At 46.3% G+C, this 24,192-nt stretch overlaps 7 protein-coding genes across 7 annotated transcripts; 4 read left to right on the top strand and 3 right to left on the bottom strand.

The window, feature by feature from the left end:
* Positions 1-544: 544 nt before the first annotated feature.
* AOL_s00004g593 (uncharacterized protein) lies at positions 545-1,449 on the top strand (the record flags this gene model as incomplete). The annotated part of the gene is made up of 2 exons (XM_011119242.1): positions 545-675; positions 756-1,449. The coding sequence occupies 2 exons, from the start codon at positions 545-547 to the stop codon at positions 1,447-1,449; spliced, it is 825 nt and encodes a 274-aa protein (XP_011117544.1).
* Positions 1,450-1,520: 71 nt separating this feature from the next.
* AOL_s00004g594 (uncharacterized protein) lies at positions 1,521-2,837 on the bottom strand (the record flags this gene model as incomplete). Its single annotated transcript, XM_011119243.1, has 2 exons — positions 1,521-1,906; positions 2,105-2,837. The coding sequence occupies 2 exons, from the start codon at positions 2,835-2,837 to the stop codon at positions 1,521-1,523; spliced, it is 1,119 nt and encodes a 372-aa protein (XP_011117545.1).
* A 1,230-nt stretch (positions 2,838-4,067) lies between these two features.
* AOL_s00004g595 (uncharacterized protein) lies at positions 4,068-10,929 on the top strand (the record flags this gene model as incomplete). Its single annotated transcript, XM_011119244.1, has 12 exons — positions 4,068-4,768; positions 4,836-5,738; positions 5,802-6,933; positions 6,985-7,020; positions 7,081-7,380; positions 7,433-8,191; positions 8,258-8,286; positions 8,353-8,974; positions 9,029-9,406; positions 9,466-10,392; positions 10,460-10,597; positions 10,666-10,929. The coding sequence occupies 12 exons, from the start codon at positions 4,068-4,070 to the stop codon at positions 10,927-10,929; spliced, it is 6,189 nt and encodes a 2,062-aa protein (XP_011117546.1).
* Positions 10,930-11,583: 654 nt separating this feature from the next.
* On the top strand, positions 11,584-12,517 carry AOL_s00004g596 (uncharacterized protein; the record flags this gene model as incomplete). The annotated part of the gene is made up of 3 exons (XM_011119245.1): positions 11,584-11,621; positions 11,687-12,301; positions 12,382-12,517. The coding sequence occupies 3 exons, from the start codon at positions 11,584-11,586 to the stop codon at positions 12,515-12,517; spliced, it is 789 nt and encodes a 262-aa protein (XP_011117547.1).
* A 1,010-nt stretch (positions 12,518-13,527) lies between these two features.
* On the bottom strand, positions 13,528-17,332 carry AOL_s00004g597 (uncharacterized protein; the record flags this gene model as incomplete). Its single annotated transcript, XM_011119246.1, has 4 exons — positions 13,528-13,879; positions 13,944-16,485; positions 16,556-17,159; positions 17,231-17,332. The coding sequence occupies 4 exons, from the start codon at positions 17,330-17,332 to the stop codon at positions 13,528-13,530; spliced, it is 3,600 nt and encodes a 1,199-aa protein (XP_011117548.1).
* Positions 17,333-20,093: 2,761 nt separating this feature from the next.
* AOL_s00004g598 (uncharacterized protein) lies at positions 20,094-21,300 on the bottom strand (the record flags this gene model as incomplete). The annotated part of the gene is made up of 3 exons (XM_011119247.1): positions 20,094-20,314; positions 20,420-20,779; positions 20,898-21,300. 3 exons carry the CDS (start codon positions 21,298-21,300, stop codon positions 20,094-20,096), a joined length of 984 nt encoding a protein of 327 aa, XP_011117549.1.
* Positions 21,301-22,356: 1,056 nt separating this feature from the next.
* On the top strand, positions 22,357-23,653 carry AOL_s00004g599 (uncharacterized protein; the record flags this gene model as incomplete). The annotated part of the gene is made up of 3 exons (XM_011119248.1): positions 22,357-22,631; positions 22,761-22,960; positions 23,097-23,653. The coding sequence occupies 3 exons, from the start codon at positions 22,357-22,359 to the stop codon at positions 23,651-23,653; spliced, it is 1,032 nt and encodes a 343-aa protein (XP_011117550.1).
* Positions 23,654-24,192: the final 539 nt, after the last annotated feature.

Here is a 24,192-nt window from a genome sequence, read left to right on the forward strand (position 1 = left end):
TAGTACTATTGCATGATATATGCATGTATGTCTCGTCGCCTATACAATCCAGACATGCCAAATATTGTGGACCGGCTCGATACCATATGAAGGTTGGTCCAATGTCTCGCTTGCACGCGCATAGCTGTACTGCTTGCTGGATAAAATAGGTTCGAAATACGCATCAAATGATAACACAATGTCTCAGAGCCCCACCAAGGCTTCCGGGTACTGTGTACTTGGTACTGTTTGGGAGGCGGGAGTTCGAAGGCTTGCATATTTCACTGTGTAACGAAGAAGTGGGTCCTGACTTCGCGGCTGGAGAGCGTCTTGCTTCCAGAGGACGATTGGCATCCAATATACCACACCAAACTGTGTTGTTCTGATTCCCAGAGTTCCCTGAACCGCCCTTGCATGCAGTCTCGGCATGCATATGCGCGCATAGCTTAGGCATCTTAACCACGCTAGGATACCACACCCTCATGGTATATACGTATATCGAAAGCAAAGTAAAATCCGGGTTATAAAGTGCAGTCCTAAGAGCAGGTTTGAATACGATCACACGATGGCGTCGGCCAATCCCTGGAAGCAAGCATTCAATGCTCACGTTCAGACATTGGCATGTCCAACATTCGCTTTTGCTACGGCTACAGCGCCGCAGACAGGGGGTATAGCAGCTCCCCATGTCAGGACTCTGTAAGTCTACCCCTCATATCGAGGTATTCCGTATATTTTATGACCCCAGTAGGCTGATGGGTCTGTTTCCGTTTCCAAAGCGCCTTCCGGGGCTTCTATGCTGAGCTCCCGTTCAACAAGTACAATCCCGTGTCGAGTAACACAGGATTCAAATCAGACCTGATAGCGTTCACGACAGACAAAAGAACGGAGAAGTTTAGAGACCTCGGCGGGGTTGAGGGAGTTGCGGCTTCTTCTCTACCGACGATTACCAATATTGTTGAAGCCTGCTTTTGGGTACCGTCTGACCAAAATCCGGCGGTTGGCAAGCAATGGAGAATACGAGGCAGATGTTTTGTGTTACCAAGAGATTTGGATACAGAAGATAAAGGAGTTAAGGAGACCAAAAAATGGCTGATAGAAAAAATATCAAGAAACGGTGGGGGTGATGGGAGCGACTTCGACTTTGCAAAAGAATACAAGGCGCATTTTGGAAATTTATCACCGGTACTCCGGGGTTCTTTCAGGAATCCGTTGCCCGGCACTCCAAAGGAACTTGGTGATGGTGGTTTGGCGCCCAAAAGGCCGATTGGGGATGACCAATTGGATGAAGCGGTTGCACTATCACATTTCCGGGTCGCCGTTATCGAGCCGACGCGAATTGAGTACCTAGATTTGGAAGGGCGAACTAAGACGGCTTGGGTACCAGTTGGAGGCGATGCCGAGAAGGACGAGCAGCTGGAAAACCTCGGAAAGGTAGATGGTGCGTGGAGGGAAGTAGAGCTTTGGACTTGATAGAGAACAGATCTTTTATGAATACAAAATCGCTAAGATCAAAGGGAAAAAAGGGTAAAATAAGCTATGGTTCAATCCACCTTCCAGCCTCCAATATGATGGAACATCGCACTGCACTTGTCACCTTGCCAGAGCATATCGTAGTAGCCACCTCGTGATGTCTCAGGCGGTAGGCGTATGTCAAAAAGATCCTTTGGGTCTGGCACAAATACGGCCGAAGTATGATGTGGTGGGGGGTCATCGGAATTAAAAGACGACTGTAGATCCCCATTGTCTTCCTGGGTCGGTTCGAAATCGCCGATTTTGGCTTTCCCTTTGCCCTTCCCTTTGGTTACTGTTGGGTCGTGCTCGGAGCCAGCGCCGAGGTCGTCTTCGCACCCATTTTTCATTTCTTCATCTTCATCGTCAGAAAAGGAATCGTAGTCCTCTTCGTCATCTGTTAGCCCGAGAAGGACAGCTATTACACCCAAACTTTGTTAGACAAACTTGTTTCGTAGTGTGATTGTAGATATTGCTGCTTTCACAAACCTAGATCTTCGAATCTTCCTTCAACGGGCTCTTTCTTATCGTCCGTCCATTTGAAAAATCGCACCCGGGTTCCTTCCTGGTCAGCATGTTTAATTGAAGAAAAAAGAATAGGCTACGCCATACTTACCTCCTGTGACAAGACCAAAAAGCACACCCAACCCATTTGGCGAACTTTGCATTCGGAGTCGGCAGGTTACAGCTAGTAACTTTTCCGTCTCTCTTGCAGTACCCCACCACCCACCACCGCCTTCTTTCGCCCATGTCTCACTCCCTGGCCCTGGGATGTCCACCATAACGGCAATGTCCACCATACCGGCACGCGACTTCGAGTACTTCTGAACAAGCATCGCATTCTTCCCACTTCGATCGAGTGACATGACTGTGACATTGATACGATTATCTCTTTGGTCCCTCGAAGAATAAAAATCGGCAACGCCTCTCTGGCGAAGTTCTGAATATATCCCGCCATTGCGACGATAGAATCGTTTGTGGGCACCCCTAGAGAAGAGGACACTGACGGTTTTACGATCGTTGTCATCAATAGGTTCTTCATTCGAATCCTTATGATCTTCTTCGTCATAATCCTCATCACCCGGCACAGGCGACATCCGTGGGGGTGTAAAGTACTCAGTAACACAGTTCACTGCCCATAGTTCATAACCATTCTGAAGATTTGAGCGGTAGCTCTGACGCTTACTGACAAGCCACTGCGAAACAGCAGCGTGATTGATGTAATCTTCGGGCTTTGCAAGAGCCGGTGAGACCAAAGTTGCTCCGAACCCTAAGGGATCGTGAGGGGAGTTAAGATAAGCGTTCCTGGCGTAACGACGCCTGTTGAGAGGATGGTGGTATCTGACCATGATTCGCGTCGACTTTGGATTTTTCGGGAACCGGGAAAAATGGAAAGCCAAAGAGAGCCACTGTCGACAATACCCAGCTTATTAGCAGGGCGACGTCTGAAAACGCCTAAGGAAAGCAAGAAAAGACAAATGGGAAATAGAATGAAATAAAGCAAGAAAGAGAGAAAGAGGGAAAGAAGAAAAAAAAGGTTGGTTGGAAGCAGTAATGATGTTGATGTTACTGGTAATGATGGGAGTAGTTGGACATACTGCGGCTCCACACCTTCCCCAAATCTCAATTGCAACCTTGTCGAATGCTCGCGGCGTGCACCAACACCGATTCCAATTCCAATTCCAGTTCCAGTTCCAGTTCTAGTTCCAAAAGAGCAGGGGCAATTCGTTCTGTTCCTGAGTAGAGGGTGCCGGGGTTGAACGAGACTAACTCGTAATATCCACCTATCGAATCGCGGATAAGCCGTAAATACCAACAGTTATGCGAACCACCAGTTTGAATTCGCGGTATGCCACGGCATTTGTACGCCCGTGTACCCCGTGTGCGATTTGGGACGCGGCAATGATATCGATAAGACAGACCTTGACGGGATCAATGCCGGGAATGGCTGATACAAGTAAGCAATAGTTAGAGTCTGTTATGATGGATGCTGGCTAGATCGCTATAATGGATGCGATGCAGCTCAGCCTTATGCTTCGCTTTGGACGTTAGCTCGGCTCGGTTCGCGTGAAATATGAACGAGGCTGGTCAACTACAAGTCCAGTCAACAGCCAACAATACATCCAGCTTCGACACCTTCCAACAGACATCCAACATTCAATATCCACTGGCTCCAACAGAAACATTCAAACTTGGCCAATCCCGGCTTCGTCCTGTACTGATAGACGGTCGCGAGCTACTAATGATCGATCAATCCGTCGTCTTGGTCTTGTCTGGATAACTTCAATTCCAAATCCAACAACTCTCCAAATACAAATCCAATACCGCAATTGGACGTGCCTGTGCTGGATCCCAGAGCTGTTGTGTAATCCTCATCTGACCCAACGAAACCGGCAATCCGACCGGCCTAGCCGGCCTGTCCTGAGTCTGAGATTGATTGGATCCTTTTCTCCTCGAAATCTTTAGAAGCCCAAATGCTCTTACGATAATTCTGGTACTAAATACCATACTTTTTTTTTGGAACACCAACGAAGGGTCACTTGCAGCGCTGGCCGTGATCCTTCACCGCGTGCGCAAAGATGGCGACCGGCGAATACCATAATTTCGAATCGCATTGTTGTTTCTGCGGCATTGTCTTAGCAGCGTACCGAACGAGAGCTCATCCGAAGGAACCATACCCAGACGCCAGATGGGATGGTGGATATCCCGGAGAATACGTCTCTGTTGACGACCTTGCTTGGGCGTTTGAGTTCAGAGCTCTGCGAGACTCGCGTGGTACACACAACGACATATCACCAGCATCCGATTTGGGGGAGGACAGTGCCGTCTCCCCTTTCTTTACAGGAATTGGCCTATTCGGTCCGCGAAGTGCCAATGCGAGAGCGTTAACGGCCCCGACCGACCCAACTGCTGTTCATTCGGACCCAGACTTTCAGGCTCGCCCTGATGACACATTTAGCATATTCACGTCTTACGTTTCCTTCGATAATACATCAGGCCGTGGTTTTGTCTTCCATGCGAAATGCTTTGAGATATTCAGAACTCTTTTACCAGACCGGTTCAAGGACGGGAGCGAGGGTCGCAGAGCATACTATGTCAAGCCGGAAGTGAGAGATAGGTTGTGGGAAATACTAAGTTTGGTTCGCAAGGGATTTGGAAATGGCGATATCTCAGGTTGGGACGATGGGGCGTCACCCTTCCGCCAATCCATCAGCGATGGCACTTTCCCTTCTTTTATCGATCATAGTAGTTGGTCAAGCACAAGAACACTCTTGGATGGGTAGGTTCATATGATATCCTTAATTGTCTTACAGATCAAGTTTGCTAACATGCATGATGTCAATAAGCAAAGCGTTTGGGGGTCGGGGTATGCTGCCATATATTGCCGCAGATCCACTAAGGGTCCCCAAACTACAAGCAATTCTTGACGATCCTCCCTTAATATCTGCTTCGAATCATTCTCTGCAGCATCAGTTTTCCCAAGGCCAAGGCCCGAGGGATCTGTTTAGTAAACTCCCAAACGAAATCCTGGATATCGTGCTTTGCCAGCTAAGAAGCAAAGATGTCACCAACCTTCGCCTCGCTGTGAGATCGATCGCGGAGTCCCCTTTGACGAACTCATTCTTCAGATCGAGGTTTAAGGATCCCCATGAGATGCACTTCGTATATGAAAGTGCTGCAGCCCGGTCCACTGAAGGAAAAATCGATTGGGAGCGTCTTTATATCTCAATAAAAGAACTCCTGGTTTCTCCAGCAGCCAAGGATGAGTCAGATGAGGAGAGAATTGAGAGCAAAGACGGCAAAAAGCGAGTCCGCTATGATAGATCCCGACACCTGCGTCGATTTTATCGGAACCGGATATGCCCTCGGTACCCGCTATCGCCTGGCCTAGCCAATAGACTCCGTATACATGTGATATTAAAACCCCTGATAGACCGTATTGCACTTCTCGTCGACACACCATTGAGAGGAGATGTTTACACTGGAATTCTTTCATTTCTTGGTGGGGAGCTTGACAAATACCCATCATTGAGCCCACTTCTTGACGACTTCACAGCCGTCATAGCTGATAAAACCAATCTACCACACAGTAGACAGGGTATACATTATTATCTAGGCGAGCAAGGCGGCCTATTTGTACCCACAGCCATCCCCAGCACAGTTGGGTTGTCGAGCTTGTCGGCACAGCAGGTTAGACTGCTGCCGCTCAGAGGGAGATCACGAGTTCGCATCCGAAAAACCATTTCTGCGTGAGTCAATGCTAAAACCCCTACATACGTGAATCATCTGCTGACTTTGAATCAATATGATAGAGGGCCAAATGTGAAAAGGGGAACAAGAGACTTGGAAGAACAACCCCCTGACCAAAGACAGCTCATTCATTCTGCCTTGTCTTGCATCGAGAATTGTGCTCGAAAGTGCACATGGGATCCGAATGCCACCGTTATGAGGATTGGCTTTAGCTTTATTGGTAAAGCAGATGACAAATCGCAAGAAGCCGTAGTTGACTATCGAAAACACATTTGTGGTCTTAGATTCTGGGGTCAATTGCCCGGGCTATGGGAAGAAGAGACATACGAGACGGAAACGCCGATGGTGTTGCTTGGTGAAGTTGGCTATATCATGCCTGATGAGATAGTTATCTCGCTGCCAGAAAACTCCACCTGGATTGGGTTCATGGTGGGCGTAACAGAATCTGGTATAGTTAGGTTAAAGCCACTCACCCACCCACCGTGGAAAGAAGCCCGTTGGATCGGGAGTTCGACTTCAATGACGGAATCAAAACTCGGCTGGAGCATGTGGCATGAGCATGAACACGGAGAGCAAACCACGGCACTTGCTAAACGCCGAGCTCAAGGTTTCAAAGTCATCGGCCCCGTCCATGACTATTACTCTGATTTTTCCTACCCAGCAGCTGAAGGCAAACTTACAGTCTCACCAACGAAATGGACAATTGGTGGGATCACAGTTGGCTTGGGCACTCTCCGCTTCACATCAATTGCATTGATTGAATACCGAAATGACGAGACAACCTCAAAACGAAGCAAGGGTAAGGGGAAAGCTACTATTTTTGATGAACCATCTGATTATGCGAAAATTGTAATTGATGGTGAGGAAACCATCTGTGAACCACTTCCTCTTGGCGCTACCGACAATGTTCTCGAGCCCGATGAACACATTGACGGAGTTCCCAGCCTTGTCGACCGATATTGCTGGCGGCCTTACTTCCCGCTACCCCACTATTGGGAAGACAACACCACGAATGTGACCATATCTGCTAGGAACCTTTCATTTGCGTTTCCAAGAACCTACTTGCAAGATGCCCTCCTGGCTGCAGGGCTGCCAATCCCCCCGGAAGCACATGCATACTGGAATGGGCCCAACTTTGGACCCCCACCAAATACTCCCCCGTTGAGGGTTCCAAGAAACCGAGATGAGTTAACTGTGAGAATAATTTCCTCTAATATGATCTCCTTTGATACTAACAACATCTAGGTCATGGAGTATTTCGACTTTGGAGGTCCAGGCGGGGTATATCTGCCATTTAACAGTATTTAAATGTAGAAATTTTGTGCTAACGTTTGGGTCTAGAAATACTTAAGGCGATTGCTGTGTGTTAAAGCATTTTATGCAAGCCATACGAATGGTGCTGCGCGAGGTGTTTCCGGATTCGAGTTCACATACGAAATGGACGAAGTAGATGTGAAGGAGTGCAAACTTCGTGGCGAAGGCATACCACCCCTCGAGAGATATGTTGAGGTTAGGCGTGGTGGTGTAGATTTACACTACCTCAGCTGCGCAGCAACGATAGACGGTAAAGGCGGTGAGCGTATTGTGCGCGTTGGAACGAATCACCTCTGCCTTAGCGAGCGGAGCTATCTTGGTGTTATGGTAAGAGCTTTTACATTTATTGAACTTCTAGTATCACTAATAGAAATTGTAGTTCATTACCAACTTTGGCCGAAAGATCGAGTTTCCAGCCTGTCTACCACCAACTACTAGGCGTAGATCACGTCGTAGATTGAGAAGGGTACCTAGAGTGTACCCTTCCGGCGGTGGGAATCCCCCCCCACCCGGCGGCGATGATGGCGCAGGCCCTGCCCCATTGCCCTACTGGCTTCCGAGCCCTGGTGGGCACCCGATTTCACTACCACCACCACCTCATGTGATCCAGAGTGGCTCACAACCCCCCAGTGGTGCTTTGCCAGTCATAATACCCCCAATGATAGCTCAGTCTAGTGCCACACCCTCTGCATCTAGGCGAACTCGAGGAACAGTCCGAATCAAGAAGATCAAAGCAAGCGACTCCTCAAGCCTCGCTCCACCACTGGGTAGTAAAGATGAGCCAAAGAGCAATAAATCATCTGTCACAAATGAAGCCAACGAAGCAGCGAAGAGTGATATTGCCACAAAAGATGATAGCACGAAGGAAGAAGGCGAGGCAAGTAGTATCTCTATGGCAACCCCAAGCAATCAAGCTAGGGAAAACTCATTTGAGGCCTTCCTAAACGATATCGCACCACGTGTAACATCTCCTGATATATGGGATGACCCCTTCGGCCTCGGCCTTCCGACTATGTCCTCTAGCAGATCCGAAGAAACAAAACCGGATCTTGATGATATGCAGGAAGCATCGACTGCCTATGAATTTTTCGAAACAGATTCTAAGTCTTTGATAACCGGTTTCTTCGGGTGTACTGACGTAAGATATCTTGTCTTTTTGTTCCTTCATTACTTCTTTGCCTCTTCTAATTATTTTCTATTATAGGGTAAGCCCTATTTGGGTGAGGGACTTAAGTAAGTATTCTGGTATTCCATACGCCGACCAAACTAATCTTACTGATGCAGTAATCGGAGGCGCAGGGCGTTCGGAATCGTAACTCAAACACCGTCTGCAGAAGAGCAAAGTGTCCTTGAGGCGCGAGATATAAGTCAACTAAGGTCGCCCGATCAACTTGAGTCGGGAGGTCCTATCGCTTGCTTCTCCCAACTCGATAGGGCTAGGTATTGGAAACGACATAGTGACGATGACATAATCAAAGATTTTATTAATAAAGTCAACTTTGACGACCCAATTGCGAAAATCAGGGTATTTTGTCGGCCGACGATGCCATTCTTCGCCGGTTACTCAAAGCCTACCGCTAATGGCCTCGGACTTGTTTTCGAATATCACAACGATGACCTCGTAGAAGATGGTTGTGGTGGCTTCCGCCCGCGAGCAGCCCAAATCCTCGGAGAATTAAGGGAAGAAAGCGCCGCTGGCTCTTTCGAACTTGAGAAGGGCGAACGGATTAATGGTATATGGGTCTGGTGCGCTGATAAGACCCGGGTTAGTAAGTCGCATGTAAACGAATTCGGGCACCGCGGAGCAGACGTAATAGCTGCCCTAAGACTTCGAACCGATAAAGGAAGAACCAGTAAGATATTTGGAGGCGAGCGAGGTGGTACTTGCCACTTTTTCGAATCCTCCGGAAAGAAGAAGCTCGTAAGTCCAGTCGCAAGAGAATTTAGGTAGACCATTTGGGCTAATAGATATTAGATTGGCCTCCGAATGACGTACGACTATATGTCAGATTGGATCTCTCCTATCTGGCGCGAACAAGAGGAAGATATTCTCCCAGAAAAGCCCGATCCAAAGCTTCGGTACATCCCGTTTGGCTGGAGCGTCTTGAACCGACCATTGTCGGTAATACAAGTATTCGCGGACCCCGCAGATAGCCAAGACTTCGGACCTGATCAAATCAAAATTATCAGAGGGTTCTTTGACCATCAGTTTAGAGGTGTGAGCTTCATATACAAATCTGGTGCAACAAGGTCATTCGGGAAGTGCATCGGTGCGAGTGCGGATTTCCACTTAGAAGAAGGGGAAAGAATCTTTGCCTTGCGATATCGCCCTGGTACCAACTTTTCTTTTCACGTAAGTTCAATTCTTTTCCACAAATATATCCTTAGAAGCACTTCCTAACTTGATGCTAGTTTTGTACTGTTCGCGTGGACCCGGAAACCGGGGACGTTCAGACAAGGTCGACACCTCTATTCGGTATCGAGGTTGCCGGCTTTGGTCTACCGCCGCTGAACGAAATTGTCAGGGACCTAAAATCATGGAGGCACATCTTCGAAGACGAAGTTCGGCCTGCGGAGAGAGATTATAGTTACTCAACAGACGAAAGCTCCGATTACAACAACTATCAAACCTCAACTCGCCATCCTCTCGAAGATGCTTATGACACCCATCAAAACAACCTTCGGGTTCAAACTGCTACTACACTAGAAACCAACGTTGTCCAGGGAACTTTCAAATGGGATGAAAATGGATTTATTGATATCCGGCCACCGCTAGGGTATGATTTCGCTGGGCTTTGGCTCCAGGAAGTAGATCTTGATTTCAAACTTGGAATGCTAGTCGTCGCTGCACCTGACCCAGACGCTCTCCTCGCGATGGTTGACTATTCAGAGCTTGCTTTCCCCCCTCCACAGACCTCTGTCCAACCAGTTCTTGATCTTTACACCGATGCAGATGATCCATCTGCCGAAATCAAAACCTTCAATGGAAGGCCGTTTATGCCACCACTACCTTGGCTTGGATCATATCCGACGGATAAACTGCCAGGCGATGCTGTACTTTCGAAGAAAGTGGGCGCCCAGATCGGCTCAGTGCGGTTGTGGGCGTCTTTTAATAAGCCCCAATTAATGGATATCAACGTATACTACAGTTTCCCGACCCGCCTGATCCATATCCATGGGATTGAATTTACGCAATTTATCAAAGTCGACAAGCGAGCAGGTCCTCATTTACGAAATCAAGAAGTTGTAAGGCTAGGAACTACTGGATTTATGACAACTCTCTGTAGCACTACCAAGAATCCTCTAAAACTCAGGGAGCGGAAGATGGTTGGTTTGAAGGTAAACAGTCTTTTCATACACACAGCTAAAGTTTGGAATAGTAGGTGGTGCTAATAAGGATGTGTAGGTCGGAATGGTACCGGATATCTTCCAGAGGATCCCAGCTTCCACCCCAGGAACGCCAGTAAGAGATGTTAAGCTTGCAGACTGGCCGATCAAAGCCAGGCGCAACAAAGGTGGCGAACCTCAAATAGTGACTTTAGAGGTATAGAAACCCCATATGCATCTCTCACCATTGTAAAGGCTTATTAGGCTAACAAAAAGCCCCACCAGCTTATTCTCGAGAACGGTGAAATGTTACCCCTAACACCGCCCGCGGCAGAATCGACACACCGGGGTAAGTGTCCACCACGGTTAGTATACGAAACAGTAATGTGTCCTGAGGGGCACGAAATCATTGGGATGCACGGGAACTTTGGGCTCTACTGCCACGCCATTGGTATCATCTCAGCGCCTTTCCGTGCTGTTGAGAAGAAGTCACCTGCAGTACCATCACCTCCACCCTTAATCCACGAAGAAATTCTACTCGGATATTGAATTTAATACATGGACTTTCCAAAACGAAACATTGAAAACGAGCTCTGTTACGACATTTCTCATATCGGAGGAAGGAGCATTGGGGGTTTTTTTTTTTTTTTTTTTTTTGGAGCTAGCCCGTGTTTATCTTGTTTTTTTGTTTTACCTTTGTTCTAAGGAACATTATCCTTTCCTCAATGTACTCCAGCGGCATTAGAGGTCTCTTCGTACCCTTAAACTTTTTAGTATCAGAATAATTATCTAGCACGAATTGAGCCAGAATTGAGAATCACGAATTGAATTGGAATCCATTGCAATATTGATTACCCGGTAGTCTGGTGGAGCTCCATGGCCATGCGAACGCCAGGAAGCGACTCCCAGTCTACCTAACTAGGGTTGTGCACTGCAGGCGAACCCGGCTAGCTAACTTAAACATGTGCCCCTGCTCACGCCCGCTGTAATGCCGCTGTAAGTTCCCCAGACTTCAGTTTACCTCGGTTGAAACCGGCGCATCTATTGCATCACGAGCTGCCTTAAGCAGACATCCATATATTCCTCAATTTCGTAAGCAATAAACCTAACCAAACGAAACGAAACTTAATCAACCCTCAACCTTCCGTGAAATATTTCCCTACAGCCTTCAATTCCCCATAATAACTTGCTAGGCTTCAAACAATGAAGATCGAAAACCGCACCTTCATCATCTCCGGCGGGTAAGAAAAACCACATCCTTCCTGTCTTTATGATAATAAAAAAATTAAAGCTAACCAACATCCAGAGCATCCGGCCTGGGCCGAGCCACAACCCTCGACATCGTCGCCAAAGGCGGCAACGTCGCAATTCTAGATCTTAACGAATCCCTCGCAAACGAAGTAATCTCCTCAACATCCCCTTCCAAAGTCAAATTCTTTTCAACAGATGTCACAGAAACCGAACAAGTCGCCTCGAGCGTAAAATCTGCTGCGGAATGGGCCGTTTCATCAAAGGCTCCATTAGGCGGTATCATTGCCGCCGCTGGTGTCGCCAATCCGGCTTTGACATACGGACGTCAAGGTCCCATAGATCTCGATGGGTTTAAATTTGTGAATGATATCAATGTTGTTGGAACTGTTGATTTGATTCGTAACGGACTCGAGTATCTCACTAAGGTCGAACCGGAAGGGCCGGATGGTGAGAGAGGGGTTATTATCATGGTTGCCTCTGCAGCTGCGTATGAAGGACAGAGCGGACAGCTTGCATATTCGGCCAGTAAAGGTGCTATTGTCAGCATGACGCTGCCGATGGCTAGAGATTTGAGCCGTTATGGAGTTAGAGTTATGACCCTTGCGCCATCGATGTTTGATAGTCCAATGACCGAGAAGATGTCGGCTAAGGTTAAAGAGAGTCTGATGCGGTATGTTCCCATTTTATACACACTGGTTTATGAGGTTACTGTGACGATGAGACTGACATTGAATACGCTGTGTGCTATAGATCCATGGAATTCCCCAAACGCCCTGGCAAGCCACATGAGTTCTCGCAGGTTGCTGTTGCTTGCATTGAAAGCACCATCCTCAACGGGGAGGTCATTCGACTGGATGGTGGCAGTCGCATGCCAGCTAGGCTATAAACAGAACCCTCCACATGCATAAGGAAATTATATTTTGACTTTCCGCCGGGTTGATCACGACGGCATTTTAGATTCATCGGTATAGACTTGGTTTGTTCAATACTTGAATTTGGGACTCGGTAATTTGTTTTTTTATGTATATTATATCTTCGAAATAGCGTGGTATCTGGAACGAACGAGAACAGATGTTATTGAGATGCAGGCAGGCAGTGGGCATTCGAATACCACAGCATATGTTTTTTTTTGTGAATTTCAATCATTTTTCTCCTTTCTGTCTTTCTTTTATCCTTTCCTATATTCATGAATCATGAAGGCTCTAAGACGTCGAGCAGCGCATCGTTGGAAAATATAAACAGTTTGTGTCTAAAAATACAGAAAATTACAGTGTGTGTATCACTCAATCAATATTGAATGGGCCACACACCCCTCCACTTTAAGCCTCCCGCTTCAGACAATAAAATACTCACACCATAGAGCGCAATATAAAAAAAAAGATAACAGAAAAGGCGCAGAACAAAGAGTCGAGATCTGATCATGAGTTGAGATGATTTTCTTCTTCTCCCTAGATCCGTCCCAGTAAGCAAAAGAGGTAAGTCTAGGTAAGTCAGCACACCAAACGCACACCACCCATTTCCCAGACATATAGAAAATCGCTGGTGAACGCTCACAAGAAAGCAATTTCAAAAAAAAAACGAAGATACACCCCCAGTTTGACCATCCCCAATTTTGTAGTAATTCTCAAAAGGGACACACCCCAAAAGCACAAGGCGAAAGCAATTTCGTAGACAAAAAATAACAGGGATAAAAAGGAGGAGCAACAAACCAATACACCTCTAACTTCCTCACCGCTTTCACATCGCAGGAGAAACTAACATTTATTCCTCTATATCGTCTAGCTGCAGAATTTCCATCATTCGTAAATCGTCAAATTTCCTTTGGCCATAGGCGATTATGACCGCCTTCCTTGTCAACGGTAGCTCGTTGCTCCCCCACACGATGGTTTAGGCAATCTAAACGGTCCCCGACGAAGCAGAAGGAGATGGAACAGCCTTGTCCTTGAACCGTTTCATTCCGTTGTCAGAAAGCTCACTGTTATATTGTAAACCGGTTTCTTTTGTCATCTTCCACTTTCCAGTCTCGTGGCTCATCCTCCATTGGTATAGTGGCCAGAAACGATCATCGACCTTGACCGACGCGATACTGGTAATTCCCACCCTATTAACTTGCTTGATGCGAACATACTCGCCCTGCGCCCACTTTCTCTCTCGTGCAAGTTGAAGGACGTCGTCGATGGTAGAAACTGGGTGATCATCAATAGACAAAATCCAGAAAGTCGGCCGCATTTTGTCAAGAGCAGGGGATCTAGAATGCAATTTATCAGTAAAATTTTCCGAAGGAAAGAAAATCAAAGGGGTTTAAGACATACCCATAGCTTACGCCAGAGATATATAAACCTTCAGAGTCCAATGGGACGTTTCTAGCTGTCTTGGCGACTTGCTCGATCGCAGCAGCATGTGAAGCGTGCACGATTGCCCCAAAGATCTGAATCACTCGATCGCCAGTATTTGGCCAACTTTTCACAATTGGAACGTTCAACAAAAGTTCTTGGCTATTCCTTAAGACCAAAACAGAAGCTGTCTCCCGTCCTTCGAAGTTAAATTCCGTAAGTTGAGCAACCTTATAGATCGGTTTTCCATCAATCTCTAGCAAAATATCACCAACCTTCAGGCCCTTTGCTTCTTCTTCCTCTGTAAGCGTCGTCTTTGGTGGTTGCATCCTCGTCTCAACAATCAAGGGCCTAGCAACACCCCTTATCTTCTTGGCCTGTTTGACGAAGTCATTGAATCTCTTCTGTGACAATCCCATAGCGGAGACTGTCGGCAAAGCCGCGTCCGAAAACTCGAAGCCCAAATCCCAGGTCGAGTGATCATACCTTGCCAACTTCTTTTCTTCAATCTCTCTAACGATGGGGAGGACGTAACGATGCAAATCGATACCCTGAGTCCAGTATGAATCAGTTCCGCTCGATTGCGACGATACAGTCATCATCCATGCAGCAACCTTGACGTTTTCTCCCTTTTTTACGCTCTTCAATTGCTCCATGCGAACAATTACTCCACCCCAGCAGGAAGCTCCTTCAGCAATTGAGATGTTTTCCGTGTTTATCAATCTATGGCGAGGTGGATTGCATGCCCAGGTGTTCGAATTCGTACCAATAGAGCTGATCGTAGTTTCCTTCGTACTGAGCAATTGATCCGAAGTCAAGCCGAAGATCTTGACCGACTCGCGAACCTTGAGGGGCTTGGGATCCCATTCTGGAATGAGAATCTTGCTACCCTCTGGAAGAAGCGCCTTATCAAATGTGAGGAGGACGAAGTCGCCCATGTAGACGATACGGCCGGCAATGTTTTTGTTGGCTATAGTCAGGCGAATGTCCACCATGTCGGTAGGAATACAAGTACGGTCGAAAAATACGAGCGGAATAGGATCCACGGCTAGAATGAGGCCAACGCCACTGTAGCTTTGGTTGCTAGTATGGCCGTAAATGGTGTGCGGGAGGAAACACCTAACGTAGGCCATTGAGCACCTAAGTTCTTCAATAGCGACATCAAGAGGTGTGTCTTCTTCTTCTTCTTCTTCTTCTTCGTCTGCATCTTCATCCGCGCTTTCTACTTGCGGACTAAGTTCCTGGGGGGCCGTGGTTGGAGCCTCCGTCTCAGGAGTCTGCGGCGATGAAGGAACGGATTCAACATCAATAGCAGAATCCGTTTCACCATCTCTAGGTGGGGGTGCAAGAGCCTTCACATCTTCGACAGCTGCCGGAGGCGAGATATCCTCTCTTCTCCAGACACCATTATCATCATCTCGGACAAACAAGCTGGAGGGGTAAAAGTGCCAGTCCATGTCGACCATTAACAATTGATCATCGGATTTACCAAGACCCCTTGTCATACACTGTATCCGCTTGTAATCCGGGATTTCTTTGATGACTTGCATGAACACTTCGAGATTTGGTGTAGGTTTACCATCAACCTTTGTGACAAGGAAGTCACGAGAATAGGAGTTCCACATCATGAAGCCCGAAGATGCGCAGAAAGTTCCGTTTCCAATTGCCTCGTTATACCAACGACACTCCTGGTAAGAAGCGTCATGGAAGATGGCGCCTCCAAAGTGGAGGAAACGGTCAGGAGTGATGCTATGCAAGTCTTGTACCTTCAGAGTACACTTTCGAAGAACTTTCGCACGGTAGACTTCTAAGGTGATTTCCTTGTCAACTGAGTCGTCTATAATCTCCCAGAGCCCGATAAAATTGGTAATATATTTCCCATTACATGTGAGAAGGATATCACTAGGTTCGAGGCCTTTGATGGGAATATTAGGATCTTCTTCCGTATTATTTGCAGCATTTGTTGGCTGGGGACTAGCGGCCGGGCCACCTTTCAATACCATACGGACTGTAAGGAGCCCTGTAGCCTCAGAATTTCTTTGACGGCAGGCCATCATGTTTTCATCAGACATGCCAAGCCTTTTCAACTCGTCATAGCTCTGATGGAAAAACTCGGTCTGCAAAGTTCCTCGAGGAACATGTTTCCCTTGTTTGATCAAGTCGACAGCTCTGACAACACGATCCAATGGGAGATAGAAGCTAGATTGAGACGATCGACTGCCTCCAGCATTGAGAGCAATAGCTTCACCTTGTACGTTCAAAACAGGAGAACCGCTACTGCCTCCACTGGTACCACTAGCGGCCTGAAAGTAGAACGTATTAAAATCATTATACATGTCAGAACCGTATACTGGGGCGGGTCGGTCCAGCCTAGCCAGGGTAGAACCCAGGATAGACAATTTCTCGCCAGCATCGTTACCAACGACTTTGATATCGAGGCCGACGCGGGCTAAATCGGGTCTCAGAGGAATCTCAGTTGCGGTAATATGCTTCAGGTCTGCCGGATCATAACGGAAAATTCCTATAAATCGTTTAGTTTGACAAAATCATGGAATGTGACCAAGAATTATTGTATGGCTGTATTTGCTTACCAAAATCATGTACCGGGTCTCGATAGATTGGCGCTAGTTTGACTTCCTCGTAGTTGAAGAAGATACCAACAGCCGTGATCGGCGCTGGTGAGACTACATGTCGATTCGAAAGAATGAGACCACGCTTGGCATCAATTACAAAGCCAGTTGCGGTGTAATCACCAGCAGTTTCGGTATCGAACGGCCGAACGGTTGTAGCCCTGATAGAGACAATACCACGAATCACACGTGGTAGTGTCCGATCCCACGTTTCCTTATCGGCCGCAGAGATGGTCGCCTGTGGCTCGTTTACTATTTCGGGCAAAGGCTTCACTGGAATGGTAGATATTAGGGAAGGAAGCTCAATCGTCGGAGTTTTGGTGAGGGGAGCTTCAATGGGTCTATTTCCGACCTCATCATGTGTTGGGCCTAAGGAGTCGGGATGAGGATCTTTGGTCTCGGGCGATAACAGAGACTCCTCGATAGGAAGCTCTAGAATGGGATGTTCAATGCTTATGAGTGAATCGCTTCTCGGTCGAAAGGTAGCAGATACAGGTGTGGTAATTTCAGCTGGTCCGGAACTGATTCTAGGAACTTCGGATCGCAGAACAATATCGGGTTTGCTCTGTTTTGGCAGGTCAGCAAAATGCAGTAGCAGCAGCAGCTAGAGTGAAAGGATGACGAGCAAGAACTTACTCTACGTCGCTCTGCAATGAGGCTCTGCCCAGGAGGAACGGTTCTTGAAGATGTAACAGTGGGTTTTACTCCAGATATAGGAGATTCTTGTTGCTCCTCCATGGTGATTTGGTTTGGAAGGAATGAAGATGGTGATATCGTGATAAGGTTAAGGGGATGCGATGCGATGCAATGCTGCAATGGGCAATTGAGGCTCTCTCGCTAACACAAGTGGACCCTTACATCCAAACTTGAGATGAGAGCTCGATCAGGAAGTTAAGGGAGACTCGAAGCTCGAGATGGATATCGAGATGGTACGTGATTTTGACTTTTCTTACCTATATCGACGTCGATGTCAATAGGGGGTCTGGATAGAGATACCGAATTAAATTGATAGGTAGATGAATATATATATAGATGGATAGATGGATAGATTGATTGATTGATTGAAGAGGGGGGTTATGGAGGAGAGAGAAAGAAGAAAGAGGAGGAGGAAGAGAAGAAACGGAAGGGCGGCCGGGCAAGAGGATTAACCTTTTATAAGGTATCTTGAATTCAATCGAGTCCTCTTTCTTTCTTTCTTTCTTCCTTTCTTTCAACCCCCCAAGAACCACCTACTAGGCTACTTCCCTAGCACAGGTACGTACCTATATTTCCATGGCCATGTTATAACCGTTTGTACAAGCTTGGTACTCATCTACATGTACTGTGCAGGGTCCAAATTTCCAGGGTTGCCACTGCCCAGATATGTACTCACAGACATCCCGGCTAGTTTATTTTAGTCGAGTTCGAGAAGCTTAGGCCTTACGACGATAACTGGTCAGACGACTGCACCTGCCTGCACCTGCCTGCACTATACTTTGCACTTTCAGCCTCCAATATAAGTGCAGCTTACACGCCGGCCCTGTTTTGATTTTAATCCTTCGAACTTCCGCCAGCCGATCTCTACTAATATTCCATGATAATAAAGCTGAGGCCATGTCATGAGAGAGAATCCAATGCGATCCCGACTGCCCCCGTGTTCTGAGTAGATCATCGACGAAAGCAAGAGGTAGCTCCAAAGGCAAACGGGAATACTCAGGCGAACGATCTCCAAATAGGGAGTAAAGCCTGTGGCAATTACATTAAATTAAATTCGGCGGTTCGGTCAAACAGCCTCACTACAAATACGTTCGAATCGACGTAATTCTGTCCTTGTCGATAGCAGTATACAGGTTTCGCTTTGCTACACAAGTACGAGAACAAGGTAAGTACCCTTTTCCCTTCCCGAATCCTAAATTACTGTGTATGGGTTTAGGTTGGGGAGCTCTTGAGTACGAAACCCTTCAGCCTTGTCTGTATCACCAGATTCAATGCAACCACAACCGCAAACTTTACAGCCTAATCGTTTGATAAAGAGAAAAAGAGCCGCGCAGAGCCGCAATCTACTCAAAAAATTGCTCCTTCTCACAAGAATTCAAAAAAAGGGCTAGCTATAGCTCACTCATAAATTTTTCGCCGGGATCTTTTGATTTCTCTTTTCTCTCAGGCTTGTCAAATAGAAACGGCTCGCCAGAAATTACGGATTCTGATCTATCTGCGCCCACGTGGTCGATCCACAGTATATAGTATCATGGTATTGACACGCGGTCCATCTATGGCAATATGCACCCTGTACGTCCGCCTCGCGACCGAGAGCTCACACGCCAATGCTTTCATCAATTTAAATGCCTTCCTTTGATCGACCGTAGACTCCTGCAGCTACTCTCCTAGAGCTGATGCGTAGACGGTTCTAGCGTTGCGCCTTTATCAGAACAGGATATATAAAACAAAAGCCTTCTCGAGCGATCCCAAATTCTAACAAGTTCGAAAGCACTTGCTATATCACATTTTCGAGATCCTTTTGAGCCTCAACTAAGGAGCCTCATCAATCGCTCTTCGAAATACTGTGGGATATCCTAGTCTCTTTCCCAGACGTCGTAAAGGGAGGCATGAATATTCTAATCCCAGTCGGACTAGCGATTTAGGACAAGAGATATTCGAGTCCATTTTTTTTAAATTATACTACCACCAGATACTTTACGGCGGACGTCCTCGACTCAGTGTATATCTTTGAGTCTGGTGTCACTAAACCACGCCATAAAGATTTAGGACTTCGAAATTAGGGGTTTTTGATGTTCAGATTGAAACAAAACTATCTCATTCGCAGTTAAAGTGATTCAGGATCCAAACCACTAACCTGAAGACAATGTCAAAAATTAGGAAATGACCTAATGAATAGTATCGATAGACTAAATCAGTTATACTGTGCACGAAATACATATCGGCTAGGCTCAACTACGCATTCGGTTGTAGGTAGTCTCATATCTACGACATGCCTCGGAATATAGGACTCATTGGGCAATTGAGCTAGCATCAAGTTCCGGGTTATACCTTGAAATCGATTGGGCGGTTAGGTCTCACAACTCCGAGACTTGGAAGATTGTAGGAATGGGAACCAGGACCAAAGAGGATTGTGAGAAAGCAAATTGAGAGCACTAGATATCACTGCTTGTAACCACGGCTGTATCCATAAATAAAATTCAAGAAAGAATACTATCTCAAACCACCTTAACTCTGGTCTTTGCGTTGCCAATGTTGCATCTACGCGGTGTTTTCACGGAATTGGATATGCATGCATAGAGAGAGGGACCCATATCATTAGGTAGCGCACTGCTTATGGCCAATCGAATATGAACTATATATATACATTTTTCTGATCCTTCATGAGACTTCATTAGCTATTAGAACGAGTATGTGTCAAGCAAACAACCCGAACGGATAGGAAACGCCGGACCCCAAATATTGCAAATAACTACCGCAAATCAAGACAGGTCAAATACCAAAAATCAAACCCAATAAATGGTTACTTCTTCTTCTTCTTCCCATCCGCCCATCCTACTTCCGGCCACCCGTCAGTCCCAGGGCCGTACTGGGGCCATCCAGGTGGCATTACCGCATACAAAGGTAATATGTACCTCTTTTCACATTCACCCTCCGAATTACACTCCAGGTCGCATAGTCCGAAGGTATTGCAGAAGCATTCTTTGGCAGATGGACAGTTGACATATGACTTTCCAAACATAACTGCAAAAAAACGAATTAGCAAAAAAAAAGTGAAGGGAAAAAAAAGGAGGAGTTCGTCGAAGGTTGTTGCTACTGCATGTCTGTGTAAGGGACTGGAAGACATACTATGCCATGAATACTCGAAGATCCTCCCACTGATGGCATCTGGCAATGGGGTATCCATGAGCCACTGTCTATACCGCACATAATCCTCCAACGGACGCTCTAAGATCTTCCATTTTGCTAATGCAAATTGTCCGCCACAGGTGGTACCCACGACGTCCGGTATTGTCATGTTGGGGAACAATTGTCGAAATGCTTCAGCATATGCTTCTTCGGTATGCGAACGGTCGTCAATTCGGGTTGCGAATGGATTTGTAGGTCTGAGTTCGGAGGGACAACCCAAGGTCCACGTGCAGCGAAGAGGAACGAAGCCAGCCTTGTCAACGTAGGATAATCGAAGCTTACGAAGTACAGGAACGCCATCTACGAATTGAATTTCCAGTTAACACACGGTCGGAAACAGGGAAATTTAGTGAATTGGAGGCGTATGTGAAAGAGAGGAAGAGAGAGAGAGAGAGAGAGAAAGAGAGAAGAGACGAACCGTACATTGGATCTTCATTATGCCATTGATACCGGAGACTGTGAATGAAGACCATATAATCGGGTAACTTGTCATAATTGTCGATAATATAGGTCAGATAAACATTCGCTTCACGACCCTTGTTCCTCGGTACGGTCAAGCTCGTTTTGTCGAAATACAGCGCTGCATCGGTAATATAGACTCGTGGCTGCCATTCCGCTAAAAACTTGTCGATCCAGGAGACGTCGTCGTGTTTCAAAGCTGCAACAACGATATCACGTGGCGGATACGCTCGTTTTGACGAAAGGTCGACTGATTTTAATTTAGCAGTCGGAGAGGACGGGAGAGAGTAGAAGACGAATACGAGGAGGATGAGGAGGAGGTAGAGTTGACGGGAGCGAGACTGGGTGAAGGTGCGAATCATCGCTTCTGTGGTGGTGGTGGTGGTGTTGCTTACACCGGTGAGACTTAAGTGTGGATTCTAACGTTAACTTAGTACGAACAAGGTCCTCCGTAAGGTTTGTCGCTAGTACTAGTACTAGTACTATAGTGTTAGCTGGCTGGGCTGGGCTGGGCTGCCATACATAGTCCCGTACATGTACGAGATTCAAACAGGACAGGACCGAAATGTGGGGAACCCTTCTATAGCTATACCTTACTTACTTATACTTTATCTGCAGCGATCGATGTATATAAAAATGCTATGGATGTGAAACGTTCGAAACCTCCAGGGCGATTACAATACAGAATGTGAGGAAGATGCCTTATATATTTTAATTTTCCTTATATAGACGTAATCAAATTACCCGGGATTCCGTTTGAACACAAGTGAGAGGTACTCAAGCAGTAAGTAAGTAAGTAAGTAATCAATGGAATAGGGGATGAGATCGAAAGAAAGAAAGAAAGAAAGAAAGAGAGAAAGAGAGAGGCTAATGCACATATTATATGGATTATATTATATTATATTATATTGTTTTAATTACCTACTATATAGGTATACTACATGTGCTATGTAAATGTCTGTAGAACCAGCTTCAGTTAGTATACTAGTAGTACCTCTCAATTACAACAATCAACATGGACAGCGAAGCACAAACGTCGAGTTGGAGTAACAGTTTTTTATATTCGAAGGAATCCCGCATATCAGTTATAACACGGTCAACTACCTTTTGAAACGGGCTGGTTGCAATGCTTGAATTCTTATTCATTGTATTGCATTGCCTCTGAAATATATAAGTACTTAAGTATATATCTGTGGCCACATCTATAAGTATCACAGACGACCTCACATCGGTATCGTTAATTATAACGTGTCACATTCAAATTTTACGGCTTCGAGTTAGTACTACGAGTTATTCCTAAATCGTATAATTACACAACGAACGGCACGACTCTGGACAGTTTCATCCTGGGATCAATCAGTTATATCATATTACATATATATACTTACCTACGAGTATATAGCTGTTGGCACGGAACTATGCGCCTGTTGTCGGCACCCTTCCTCTTGGCCTTAAGCTTAACCTTGCAATTGCAATTAATATTCACACCGACTACCTTTGCTCTTATAATTACAAAGCACACTGGTCGTATTGCCATTGATGCCTTCGATGTCAATAAACATCCGACTCTCCAGCAGGCTCTGCTGCTAAAACGCCAGAGCAACAATTCTTCCGATGTTTGCAATCAGGCCTTCCCGGGCAGATACTCCGAAACATGCCAGCCGAACTCCATCAGTAACACCCTCTGCTGTGCGTTATTTATTTAATTACCATCCATACCTACTTGAAGCTTGAGCCTATTTTATATATATTAATTGTATTTGTATTTGTATTTTTTTATATTCAATCCCCTTCGCATGAGCCTGTGTGGTTGGTTGCATAGGTTAAGAAGTATACATGTTGACGGGAATTCTTCACCCAAGCTTAAGGCATCATCCCCAACGAGACCCGTCCCAAATGCGTCTCCATCTTTGGATACGGCTTCTGTTGCACCGAGCACCAATCATGCTTCGCCGACCTCGCCAGCACCTGCGGAGCCACCAATAGTGTCCAATGCAATCCCGATGCATGTTGTCCAGGTCCGTACTCCACACTTTCCCCCCTTCGGACGGAAAAATCTAGAATCACAGACTTTTTCTGGTCCCGGATTCAGATAAGATTTTTATTATATTTGCTCTGCATAATCTTACTTTCTACTCCACGTATCTTCTACTTTTAGAGTTCACGGGATGCGCGACAAATTTCAACCATACCCGAGAATTGGTCAGATGTGAGATTCGACCGGAATTGATCCCGGAGGTGGTATTTGGGACTACCAGGCTGGTCAGCGGTAGCGCCAGGTCGACAACCACGACCGCACCTGCCTCGACCCTGAGCACTCAGACCTCGATAGACCCTGGCATTACGAGCTCAGACATTTCGACCGCCACATCTGAACTAAATAGTGGCTCGTCGGAAACTCCCCCGTTGAACGGTGGAGCAATAGCTGGCATTGTCGTCGGGGCTATTCTAGCCCTGCTGATAGGGGTTGGTATCGGCTGGTTGGTTTTCAACCAGAGGGCATGTCGCTATGATGGGCTGAGATTGCCTCCTCTGCCTCCTGCGGCACAATTCAACCCACAGCAGGGTAATCGCCAATTCGATGGAGTTCCATATACAATATCTAGAGGTTTTAATGGATATCAAATGCACCAGTACAAGCCGCCAAGCGTAGAGGCTCAAGAGCTTCCTTCGCGGCCTGAAGCTATGGAGCTTCAAGGACAAGCTAACACATAACTTTGCTCCCTTCCATTTTAAAAATTTCTTTTTCCCCTTTCCAGTCTCCCTTGCATTGGCTTCGCTACTGAAGTCTTCGAGGCGAGCCACGGCGTCTGTACTTACATGCTTCTATGATGTCATTATATATCGATATTTTGTTCTAGATGCTAGTCTTTCGGGACCCGTTCTTTAGCGTCGCATAATTTCTTGCATTTTAATTTCTAATATTATAATTTGCATTCCCCTCCGGGGCCTCTTGTTTTGCTATCGTATTGTGCTTTTTTTCATTTTACTTTTTATCTTATTTTACTTTTATTTTTTTTCGCCATTAATTATGAAGATGATGAAGCGAGCAGTTCCACTAACTTGACTAACCTGTTAGCTAATCTAACAGTCGCACAGCACGCGAACAACAGGGTGCAATCAATCAATCGGAGCCAATATTCCTACCAATCACAGGCTTGGATGATGAAAGAATGGAAAAATGGGGCTTTCGATAGAACCATTGAGAACCGATATTTCTAAGTTTCCAAGATCTAGCTCGGTTTCCCAAAGCC

This window comes from Orbilia oligospora (assembly GCF_000225545.1).
Source record: "Orbilia oligospora ATCC 24927 unplaced genomic scaffold scaffold00004, whole genome shotgun sequence".
NCBI classification, from domain to species: Eukaryota; Fungi; Ascomycota; class Orbiliomycetes; order Orbiliales; family Orbiliaceae; genus Orbilia; species Orbilia oligospora.